Source organism: Orcinus orca, chromosome X, assembly GCF_937001465.1.
Source record: "Orcinus orca chromosome X, mOrcOrc1.1, whole genome shotgun sequence".
NCBI lineage: Eukaryota > Metazoa > Chordata > Mammalia > Artiodactyla > Delphinidae > Orcinus > Orcinus orca.
This window is the reverse complement of record NC_064580.1, coordinates 43,528,835-43,540,905: the sequence shown is the minus strand read 5'-3', so window position 1 is coordinate 43,540,905 and position 12,071 is coordinate 43,528,835. Positions and strand designations below refer to the sequence as shown.

Here is a 12,071-nt window from a genome sequence, read left to right as displayed (position 1 = left end):
TACTGTTAGTTGTTTTAATAACTTTTCCCGATAACAGATCCATCTGCCAGAGGTAAATCTGGTGCAGAATAATGTGAATGAGAATGACCACAGCCACCTCTTACATTTATGTGCTCTGCATTTTTTCAATTTTTGTTTTTAAACATTTACACACTCTTACTGGATTAAAAATGGGTTTTGAACAAGCAGCTGATGACAGAAGGCACTTTGTTTGTTGGGAGCCTGGAGAGAAAGGGGCAGAATTTAGGTACATGAATGGCAGGTCAGTGGGTGGGGAAAGAAGGGTCTCAGGCCTGGGGGTATCAAGTCACCAGAAGCAGCTCCTGGAGGTTGTGAGTGACCTTGGTTACAATCATGATATCTGAAAAAGCTCAAGTCCATGGGGGACTACAAGTCCCACCCACTCTAACAGAGTCTGGGGTTATTTTACTGTCAGAGTGATGGTTGAGGGTCCTAGCTGAATGAACAAACAAAAACACATTTGGACAGAAAAGACAGGTAAGCCAGAGCGGTTTAAAGATAATGCCACATCACAATAGTAACTTAAGTGATGGCAGAAACAGGCAGGGGCCATGTCTTTTTTGGACTCCTTTCTTCATGTGCCTCCTGCCTATTTGGCCTCCAGAGTTTATAACTGCAAAGGCGAGCATTGGACCCCACTGGCTGTGTCTGCTTTTCATTACTATCACAGGCTGAAATGAAACCTGAAGTTGGGCCTCATCCTCAGGAACTAAAAGGAGCACGATTTGAGGGAAAGCTTAGGTGGCTTGGGGTGACAAGGGTGTGCTAAGAGTCAAGGCCAGAGAGCAAAGTGGGAGGACACACGGAGCTGAGGTGTAACTGGTGTGTAGACCCTGAGTCCTTATTCACTTATCTTATCCCTGAGGTTTCTTCCCAAACTGGAGAAGTGGGGGTTGGGACATAAGATCATAATTTAAATCTGACCATTTCCTGATAGGAAAACGTTTGCCTCTGAAGCCAAAGTTCTCACAATCCCCAAAGTCTTAATGGTGACAACTCTCCATGGTCTGAGTCAGAAACCAGATTCCTACACTTGGGAAAAGCCTCCCAGACCATTTGAGCAGCCTCCAGCAAGCTGCAATAGCAAGCCAGCTTTCCGACAAATATTTAGCAAGCCCCTATTAGGTGCCAGGCACTGGAAAAACAGCAGTAACTCAGACAAAAGGTCCCCACTCTCATGGAACTGCCCTTTTAGCTAGAAAGATAATTGATAAATAAGATCACTTTTTAAAATTGGTGCTCACTATCATTAAAATAGTAGTTTGGTTAGCATTGCTGAGCGGTGGGCGAAGGGGGCAGGGACGAGAAATAAATTTGAGCTGGTCACAACACTGTAAATCAACTACACTTCAATAAAATAAAATTTTTTTAAATAAAACAACAATTTAAGCTGGAACCTGAATGAAAAGGAGCCAAATACACAAAGCTCTGGACAGTGAATGTGTGGATAAGGCCAGTGAGGCCAGGAAGTGATTCAGAAGAGAAATCACTTCACAGGGCTAGAACTGGAGTCACACTTCTCTTTTCCTTTTTTTTTTTTTTAAATTTATTTATTTTTGGCTGCATTGGGTCTTCGTTGCTGCGCGGTGCTTTCTCTAGTTGCAGGGAGCAGGGGCTACTTTTCGCTGTGGTGCGTGGACTTCTCATTGCAGTGGCTTCCCTTGTTGCGGAGCACAGGCTCTAGGTGTGCGGGCTTCAGTAGTTGTGGCACACAGGCTCAGTAGTTGTGGCTCGCGGGCTCTAGAGCACAGGCTCAGCAGTTGTGGCACACGGGCTTAGTTGCTCCGCGGCATGTGGGATCTTCCCAGACCAGGTCTTGAACCCGTGTCCCCTGCATTGGCAGACGGATTCTTAACCACTGCACCACCAGGGAAGCCCCACTCTACTCTTAAGATCTCAATTGCATTTACCCAGTGAGTGATTCAGGGCCAAACTGAGGGCCTGAGCAAGACTGGACCCTGGGGGCTTCCCTGGTGGCGCAGTGGTTGAGAGTCCGCCTGCTGATGCAGGGGATGCGGGTTTGTGCCCCGGTCTGGGAGGATCCCACATGCCACGGAGCGGCTGGGCCCGTGAGCCATGGCCGCTGAGCCTGCGAGTCCAGGGCCTGTGCTCCGCAACGGGAGAGGCCACAACAGTGAGAGGCCCGCGTATCGCAAAAAAAAAAAAAAAAAAAAAAAACCAAAACTGGACCCTAGGTTTGGTACCTCAGTCTCAGGTGATATAGCTACATGGGCACAGCCCTTGATTCATCTCATTTTTTTCTGTTAATACACTGACCTACATCTGGTTGCTTTTTAAATATTAAGCCATCCTTGCTTTCTTGGGGTACGTTTCACCTGGTTTTGGTGACCGCCTGCATTTACCAAGCTCTTACAATATCCATCTTATAGAACTGTCACAACAGCCCTAATGAGGTAGGTGCAACATTTAGCCCCACTTTGAAGATGAGGAAAGTGAACCCTGGAGGGGTTTACTGTCCATGGCCACAGACATAGAAAATATTAAAACTAGCATTTGGACCCAGGCAGGAAGTAGAACTGGACTGTTTCTTATCCTGGATACCAGAAACCACCACCCCCGGTAACTAGCCAGGAGTGTTGACAACAGTACCCTATCCCTCTCTCACCTCTCTGTATGTCTCCCCACCCACCCCCCATCCCCGCATCAAGTCCCAAATCAATTTCCACTCCTGTCTCTCTTCTGACCTTCTGCACTGGTAGATCGGCCCTGAAATCTACAACAGCTTCCAGTTGCTGTGAGAAGCCGACCTCTTTAGGCCTCCTCCCCAACTTCATCCCCTGTTGCTCTTACTTTATCTGGTTATGTTCCAGTTACACTGGCTTTCTTGCACATCCTTTTCAAACTGCACAAATTGTTCCTGAGATCTGGAACACTCTCTTCTGTGCCTGCAAACAAATACTTCTACTCATCCTACGCTAATATTACTGATAACAAAGCACTTTGTGCCAGACACTGTTCGAAATATTTTACATAGAAAACCTTCTTTAATACTCACAACAACCCTATGAAGTTGCAGGTTACTATTATTATCCCATGTCACAGATCAGGAAATGAAGACAAAAAGATGAAGTAACCTGCCCAAGGCTGCATAGCCAGTAAACAATGGAGTTGGATTTACACCCAGGCCACCTGGTTCCAGAATCTTTGCTCTTAACCACTACACTATTTTACACCAATTCCCAAGTTACTTTGTGTGAGGTTCTCCAGTGTGGATTCATAACAATTTCTCTCTCTCATCCCACCCCCTTTGTTTTTGATCTGTCAGCAAATCCTGTCGGTTCTACCTTCAGAACGTATCCAGAATCCAACCTCTCCTCTCCACATCCACTGCCGCCACCACCACTGCTGGCCTGGACTACTGTGGTGGCCTCCTCACTGCTTCCGCCCTTGCCCCCTCCCCAAGTCTGTCCTCACAGTTGCCAGAGGGTCCTGTTACAACCCAAGTCAGCCCATGGCCCTCCTCTGCTCAGACCCCTGCTCCATCTCTCTCAGAGAAAAAGCCAAAGTCCTCCCCGTGGCCAGAGAGGCCCTACAGAACCAGGCCCCGTCACCTCTCCGACCTCACCTCCTGCCACTAGTCCCCTCACTCACTCTGCTCTGGCTGCACTGACCTTCTTGCTGTTCCTTACACACACCAAGCAAGTTCCCAACTCAGGGCCTTTGCACTTACTTGCTTTTTCTTCTGCCTCTAATTCTCCTCTTCCAGATGTCAAGGAAAGGCAAGGCTGAGATATTTGGCTGGTAAAGAAACATACCCTGGTTCGATTCAGATGTTTGCTACTTACATAGACAGCAGAAACAAGAAGAGCCACAGATGCCAGCTCATGTCCCTCATGCAGGGTAACGCAGAAACAAAAAGGGGCCAGATGACTGCAGCACGGGTGGTGGGATACTGTGTTGCCGAGAAGCTAGTACATGCTAAGCAGTTCTATAACCTTAAATTGGGGGAGAGAAGGAACAGAAAGCCTCATACCTCACCAGAACCTCGGGAGATGAGAAACCGTCTCATGGCAGCCTCCTTGGTAGAGAGGATCTTAATGAGAAATGGCCATGTAGCCTCTCGTGCTCTGTGTTCCGAGGATCACAGGGCGTTCTCCCAATACTTAGATCAGCTTGCCTACGTGGCCTATGAGGAGACATGCTAGGCAGCCAGAGCACCGTGGCAGACCCATTCCCCTACCATTCTCCCTCTAATTTCAAGTCTCTGTTGTAAGGTCACCTCTTCCGAGTCGCCTTCCCTAGACCATCTTGTGTAAGACCCCAACACTCTTCATTCCCTCTGCTTTATTCTCCTTAACGCCTGTCACTTTCTAACATTACATCACATACCAATTTATTACTTTATCATCCGTAGACCCCAATATGTGATTCCTAAGCAAAGGAATCTGTCATTATGTTGCTGTGTTCCTACTATTATCATCTGGCACACATAACAAATGCTTGGTAACATTTATTGACTACACGTAACTACCAGACACTGTTCTAGGTGTTTCCCATGTCTTGACTCATTCAATGGGTATGATCCTCATTTTACCCTTAAGGAGAAAGGTTTCTAAGAGGTCCTGGGTTTTGAAGGAAGGCAGGCAGGACCTCTGGTGCTGGGCAAAGAATGGTCCATCTGCCTGGAGAAGCCAGAGGGGTCCTGAGGGCTGTGATTGGGGGGGAGAGGCAGGAAGGGGTTCTAGGACCTGTATCTGGTTTTGTTTTTTTGGCCACGCAGCATGGCATACAGGATCTTAGTTCCCTGACCAGGGATCGAACCCATGACCTCTAAAGTGGAAGTGCAGAGTCCCAACCACTGGACCACCAGGGAATTCCCTAGGACCAGCATCTGGAAAGTATTGTCAGATGTCAAGAAATACAAGCTAGCATTGCAGGGTTTCTTGAGGCCCTTGGAATAGAGATGCCTGTAACAATGGAGAAGGCTTTGGGGAACAAGGGCAAGCCAGCCAAAAATAGCTGACAGCCATCCACTTCCCATGCCAACGCAAACGTCTAACAAACCACACCCCTAACAGTTTTCTTTTGAACTTTTTATTATGGAAAGTCTCAAACTTACAATAGTAGTGATTTAATGTACTTCCATGTACCTATCACCCAGGTTCAACAACTATAAACACACTGCATTTTCTAAGCTGCAGGCTCCATATGCATTTGAGTGGTTTGGAGCCAACTGTTTTTGTTAACAAAAAGATAACTAGAAAACATCAGGGCATTTTGCACATTTAATTCATTAAACCTTTCTTCCACTTAAATAGACAAATGGGTAGATTGTATCCCAATTTAAAAAAATGTACTTCTTACTAAGGATTGCAGTCAAAGTTTAAAATGGAGACCACAAGTACTGTGCTTGAATGACTATTAAGTAGACAGAGTAAAGAAAACTTTCTGAATTTTACTTGAAGGAAGCTTAAAACTGAATTTAGAACAGCATATTAGAAATTTTTATGCAGAACAATGCCACAGATTGTTTTCAACAATTTAGAAGCCTTAGGTTTCTTTGTGCCTTCACTGGTTATGTTAGAACCCATGTCCCATAGGCTCCAGGGCAGTTCTCCATAACCTAACACTAATACTTCTGCAATATATTGCATACATATTCATACTAAGTGGGAAAAATAAAGATTATGAAAAGCTTCAGGTCTTGTCACTGAATTTGAAATAAAATGACTTTTAGTTTTGCAGATCTCTGTGCACTTCGAATTATAAGGGATCATGCTAGCCTGGAGAGGGGTGAGAGGTGGAAGAGGAATGCAGCTAGGCAGGAACTGTGGCATGCTTTGTCTCCAAAAGCAGGAGTGGAAGGAACACTGCCCACTGTTATCCGATATGCTTTCCTACATACCTAAGTATTTACAGCAACTTATTTTAAAAAGCTTTTTGAAAGTTTACATCCCCCAAACCAGAATGTAGGGCAAGGTGTGGGGGTAGCATCACAGACCTACCTTGTTCTAAAGGTCACCTCCAGTACCGCTCTGTGAGGTGGCACTATTATTCCCATTTTGCACGTTGAACCTGAGGCAGATAAAAAAACTAAGCTAGGAAGCAGGGTCTGTGAGATGTTTGTCCAAGTTTGGTGGGGGGTAGGCAAGATCCAGGGATTGAAAATACAAATACCTGTAGGCCAGGGGTCTGGTCTTCACAGGCTTTGGGACACAGGTTCTCAAAGCACCTTTGAATGTGCTTGTGGTCTCAGTGGGTTCTTGGGAAACATGCACACTAGTGAGATTCTGGTCAAAGTGAAGAGGACTAAGAAGCTTTTAATAAGGGTTTTCAATCTCAAGTCCAGAAATTGTATTGCTGAGTATGTGCCAAAGAAAACTGTGTCTTCTAGGCCCCTTCCTTAGAGCAAGTAAACAAGAGACTGGGCCTCTGAAGGCTGGATTACTAAACAGCACCTTCTGAAAGGACGTTTATGGTTTTTGTTGATGTCACTTGGGGGATCATTTTGTTGCAGGAACTTTGTGATTATGGGATCCTGTCTCAGGCCACATTGTGAGACGGACATTTTACTTCCTGAGGTAGGATGCAGAGGTGCCCCCCGCCCTAGACAGTAACAGTGGTCCTCCTGCCAGATCCCACAGCCTTAACTCCCTGGAGGCCCAGCACAGAATGCCTTAGACTGAGTACTCAACCAGTAAGGAGTAGCCACAATGTCCCTTTACCTGGGCCTGGATCAGCAGTCCAGGCAGGTCTCTGAAGTTCCCAAGTCTCCATCCACCTGGCAAAACAAATTCATGACTGGATGGGAGGAATGGTCCTGGGGCCTGTCTCAACTAGCTGGGAGGCACAGGAGACAGGCCATCAATACTGGAACTCTCACAATACAGGGACCCATGTAACCCGTCAGCTCTGGTTGCCATTTAACAGCACCATACACTGGGTGGTTTATAAACAGAAATTTCCCATACTTCTCGAGGCTGGAGTCCTAGATCAGGGTGCCAGCATGTCCAAGCTCTCCTGGGGGAGAGAGCTTTCTAGATTGCAGACTGCCAACTTCTTGTTGCATCCTCACATGGTAGAGAGCAGGAGATTGAAGCAAGCTTTCTTAGTGACTATTATAAGGGCACTAATCCCATCGTGACAGTGGAGCCTTCATGACCTCATCTAACCCTAATCACCCCCCACAAAGGCCTCATCTCCTAATGCCATCACATTGGGGAGTACACTATCAGTCCATTAACACCTGCCCCATGAATGAGTGAATAAGGCAGTTTAGGATGTCCTGAAACTTACAATCTGGTGGTACTTGGCTCAGTATCTGCCAGTTAGACGCAATGGACATAACTGATCAGAAACTCTAAAGAGGAATAGAGCCCATGGGACTCCAATACAGGCACCAGAACCATGACTAAAGGGAGTTAAAACTGAGGAACTACCACTTTACCACTGAAGACCCTCACACCACCATGGAAGACTGAACGCCTGTGGTTGATGCCTTTGCAAACTGTTAACAGCTATAAACATGCTTATTAAATGCACTTGACCCCCCCAACAGAAAATGTAAATTGTCCATGAGGCTGAGAGACATGTTAAATGACCCACTGAAGGTCAAATAAGTGGACAGCAGCAGAGCCTGGATTTGAATCCTGGAATCAGAACCCAGAGGCTGTGCTCCTAGAACCCTGTTTTCAAACCAGGATTCTCCTGTGTCCCTTCCTGTGTCCCTCACACCAAGGTGAGTTTACTATACCTGCCCCCACCCCCAGTATTTCAGGAGGAGGAGCTGGCACCACTGTTTACAGCAGGATTTAGCCTACATTCTCAGAACAATCTTGTGAGAAGGGCACCTACCTGATGCTCAAAGACAGGGAGATTCAAACCAAAGCAGTCATTCCAAAGGTGACACCGAGATGATCACAACGGGACCAAGACACCACCTCAGGAAACCCAATTCCAGCCATAAGGGGATTTCACCTGGACTCCCCACCCTTCCCACAAGCCTTATGTATACCAAAACCAATCCCAAACTCAACCAAACTTTGAACTCAAGGTCTCTACCCCTTCGGCAGTCCCTGCCCACCCCGTAACTAAATCCTTTTCTCAGTCTCCCTCTTGAACTTCTTCTATTTTTAATTCGTAATAAGCCTCTATACCTTAATTTGAGTAAGGAAAAAGCACTATCAATATCGATTTGTTTTCATCTTTTTAATCAACTCGTTGAAAGACATCCTAAACACTACATGAAACACAACAGAATATTTTTTTCTTCCAGTATTAAAAAAAATGACACAAATATTTTTAAGAAACTTCTATATAATCAAGGCAGAGATCTGGAGTAAAAAACACCTCTAAGTAATCATGTTCTTCATTTCTTATAGTTACAGTCAGAGATTGCTTCCTAATCATAATTGAACATTGTGTTCAAAATGTTCCTAGATGCACATTATTTAAAAAAAAAATCAGTCTGGCCAAACATTTTTTGCCAGAACCAACATTCCTGAGCCGGAACTAAAAAACTGGTAAAAAAAAAAAAAAGGAAACAATATCCAGACTCCACAAATGTCTCAGAATTTGTCTTTAAATGGGAGAAAAATTTAACAAAAAAACACACGGAACTTTCTGAAAGGTCTTTAACAAGCTACCTTGGGAGCTCTACTCAAAAAAAGAAGTTGACGTAACTAAAACAGATGTTTCAGTGCAGCTCCAAAAATCTTTATAAATACAGCCATTTGGAGGGATGGTCCTGGATCAGAAGAAGTTTTATTCCTTGTGTATCTGAGAACAGTAAGAAGGGGGAGAATTGTGATGTTGGGAATAGGCCAACATGCTCACTTCCCAGGGCTGATGAGGATGCTGAAAGGCTAGACAGCAGGGACACCCCTCCACCTCTTCCATGCTCAATAGGAATAGATGATTATAGACGAGATAGGTTTGACACCCCCACCCCCCCAACCCCCCGCCAAAGCAGACTAGCCTTTAACAGGCACCTGAGAGCAAGGAAGGCCTAGGAATGCTGTCAGGTGGGCTTGTTGAGGTATGCATAGGCAGGAGAAAAGTGAGAGGGGCAGGACTGGTACATAGAAGTCTGCTCGGTGGCAACACAGAAGCCTCACCTACATTAGGTGTGCATGCCTCATCTCAGTTGTCATAATTATCCCTGTAATTTCCTCCTGAGTAGCGGTCATAACCACCCTGGCTTCTGGGAAAACACATAAGTATCACAGGAATATCTTATATACACCTTCTAATAATACTAAAAACCATGTATACTTACAAATCCTGTCACATTTTTATGTACTATAATATAAACTTTAACGTGTAAAATGAGATGTTAAACATGAACACCAAGTAAACATCAAATAATCACATTATGTATAACTTACGTATAGCATTTTAAACCATATTAAACATTAATAGAATACACACAATTAATCAAGACAGTACAATAAACGTGTATGTGTCACTGTCGACTGCACACTGCAATTATATGACCTAATATCTTACTGTTGTATTTAACCCAAATTATTGTTGCACACTTATTTTGTAGTTTCGTTGTAATTTGTAAAAACAAACACTAGTAGCACCACAGTAAGAAATGTATGAATACTCAGGCAGCCGAGCTGAGATCTTGGGGAGAGGGAAGAGCACCACCAGAGTACCCCAACCCCTTGGCTACCCACCTGCCGCCATAGTCTCTGGACCTTCCATATCCATATCCATATCCTCCAGGTCGGCTATCATACCTGCCACTTCCATAGCCCTGGTCCCCACCACCTACAGCAGATAAAAAATATTCAAATGGCAATTGTCCAGACATAGGCTAAGAGGCAACTCTCCTCCATATCCCATTATCAAACTTACCACTGCACTTACCTCTAGAGTAGCTGCGACCACGCCCATAGGCCCCAAAGGCACCCCCTCTTGTTCCCCGGGCCGACTTGCCCGCGTGGTCTACACGGATCTGACGACCGTCCAGAGACTAGGTGTGGGGAGACACAAGGAGGATGGATGGGTTGGTGGTCAAACAGAGCAGGGATGAGGTAAGAGCGGGCTGGGCAGGTGGGCAAAAGAGCCCAGAAATTCCTGCTGGGCACCAGGTTCTGGGTACCACATTCCAGAACAAGCTCCTTTGACCAGAATGGCTTTATCAGGAGCTACAGAATCCCACAAAATGACCTGAATCCACCGTGTTCCCCCTGCTACTACTTACATCTTGACTGAACTCAGGTTGAGTTCTCCTCCCCACTCCTCTAAGCTGCCCGACTATTAGGGCTAGATAGACACCTCTCTTGGTTTGAGGCTTCAGAGTCCATCCCAGAAGACTCACGAGGTCCTCTCCGGGCCAGGCCCGCAGGTCTGCAGACTCTACTACCTAAGCCCAGAGCAGGTCAACCATCCACAGGTGGCTTCTCGGCCTCATGCAGGACCAGTCGTCGCCTCCCAGGCAGCCCGGCTCTGTCTGCCGCTGCCCTCCACCCCCTAGAACAGAAGGCAGTCACGCTCCTGTGAGTGGGCACTGCGGAGCTTGGTGGCCGCGCTGCCCCTAGCAGACACAGAGGGAAAAACAGAAAGAATGGTCGAAGTGACAGATAGGAGCAGGGCCCCTATGCAGGTAGGCGGCCTCACCTCTCCATTCATGGCTCTCATGGCATCTGAGGCATGCTCTGGATTGGTGAAGGTGATGAAGCCAAAACCCCGGGATCGCTGAGTGTCCCGGTCCTTGACAACAACCACTGGAAAAGGGAGAGGGGAGAGAGATAAGAGGACAAGTGGCAAAGGGTGTTGGACCCTCCTCCCACCAATCCTCAATGGAAAGTTATCGAGTTCTCAGTCTTAGACCTAGGAACAAAAGCAGGAGAGGAGTAATGTAAAGGCCTGGGATTCTGACCCTTTTCTCCTGTTTCCTGAAATGCATGGGCCCCAGACTTCCTTCCACACCCCCCCCATCACGTGTCTGGCCCATGTCTCACCCTCAGAAATAGGTCCGAAGCTGCTGAAGTGGTCTTCCAGAGCCTGCTCATCAGTGTTGAAGTTGAGCCCTCCCACGAAGAGCTTCCCTTCTTCAGAGGACATGGCGGTAAATTCAAGTCCTGTGGAGAAAATATGGAGAAGAGTAGAAGAAGCAGTGTAGTTGGGAGAAAGAAGAGATTGGAGAAATGAGAAAAGATAAAGAGAAGAGAGGAGAGAACACAGAAGAGACAAAAGGAACAAAATAAGGGGTAACTATGTTGAAACACAGAAAGGCCAAAGCGGCGGGAATCTACGGGGCGAACTCAGCGAGGTAGCCATTTGGGGGCCGCCTTCGCGCATGCCCACAACATCCCCCGCCACCGCGCCCGTCATTTTGTGCGGCCGCGCATGCCCAGAACACCCTTGCGCTCCCTCCGCACCCGCAAAACAAGATGGCGGCGGTAACGTAAGAAAACCCCCCCACCCCCACCCAGGCCTCCGCTGTCGCGCGGTCACTGCCACCAGCCACGCCGCCAGCCCTCCCAGCATTCCTCGCAATTGGATATAGCGCGCCAACCTCGCACCAAACAAAGTGTCACCTCCGAGTACGGGACCCACTCGCCCCGGAGAAGCCCAGGCCTACGTGTCAAAAGCCAGTACTCTCCCCACTCGCGCACCTCGCTCTTGCCCGGCGTGGCACACGTCAGTGGGGCGAGAAGCGGTCGCTCCGCAAAGCATGCTGCTTACCTGGAAATTAAGTAAAAGGCCGACGAGACAGCTACCGCCAAGAAGCCGAGAGACTGGGAAGGGCGCCGCGCGGGAAGACTCCTGATAAAGCGTACGTAGCGGTACGTCACGGGTCGTCCGTCACGCGTGCCGGCGTGCGCGCTCATTGGCTGACGCCAGTGAGGGGGCGGGGTGGGAGGAAGGGGCGGAGATGCAAAGGGATCGATGCGCTCAGTACGCTTCCGGGAATGGAGGCGAGGCTTGTGTAGTTGGTTCCGCCTGGCATCAGCATCGCTCCGCTGGCCCCAGCCGTCTTCATCCCTTACACGCACGAGCCTTTTTCCTGTCACACCCATTTCCGTCCCGGACATCACCCTCACCATCCTTGACGTCGTCTCCCCCATTGGTTT

General features: G+C 47.4%; 1 protein-coding gene across 3 annotated transcripts; it reads right to left on the bottom strand.

The window, feature by feature from the left end:
* Positions 1-8,171: 8,171 nt before the first annotated feature.
* Positions 8,172-11,838, bottom strand: RBM3 (RNA binding motif protein 3). Of its 3 annotated transcripts, none has more exons than XM_004281969.4 (7): positions 11,683-11,838; positions 10,956-11,075; positions 10,612-10,718; positions 9,859-9,964; positions 9,666-9,759; positions 9,099-9,184; positions 8,172-8,760 (listed from the first exon to the last, which is right to left on the bottom strand). In XM_004281969.4, the coding sequence occupies exons 2-6, from the start codon at positions 11,056-11,058 to the stop codon at positions 9,124-9,126; spliced, it is 471 nt and encodes a 156-aa protein (XP_004282017.1). In that variant the 5' UTR covers positions 11,059-11,075; positions 11,683-11,838; the 3' UTR covers positions 8,172-8,760; positions 9,099-9,123. The 3 variants fall into 3 exon arrangements, with proteins under 3 accessions (XP_004282017.1, XP_033265560.1, XP_033265561.1); XM_033409669.2 differs by having other exon boundaries at positions 11,613-11,688; XM_033409670.2 differs by having other exon boundaries at positions 9,099-9,181; positions 11,613-11,688.
* Between the last annotated feature and the right edge of the window lie 233 nt (positions 11,839-12,071).

Bases quoted from the DNA above. Each gene is read 5' to 3' on its own strand.
- RBM3 (XM_033409669.2), bottom strand. From the start codon at position 11,673: ATGCTTTGCGGAGCGACCGCTTCTCGCCCCACTGACGTGTGCCACGCC. The intron at 11,076-11,612 runs GTGCGCGAGTGG...TTTTCTCCACAG, and splicing joins CCACGCCGGGCAAGAGCGAG to GACTTGAATTTACCGCCATG. The intron at 10,719-10,955 runs GTGAGACATGGG...TCCCTTTTCCAG, and splicing joins CTTCGGACCTATTTCTGAGG to TGGTTGTTGTCAAGGACCGG.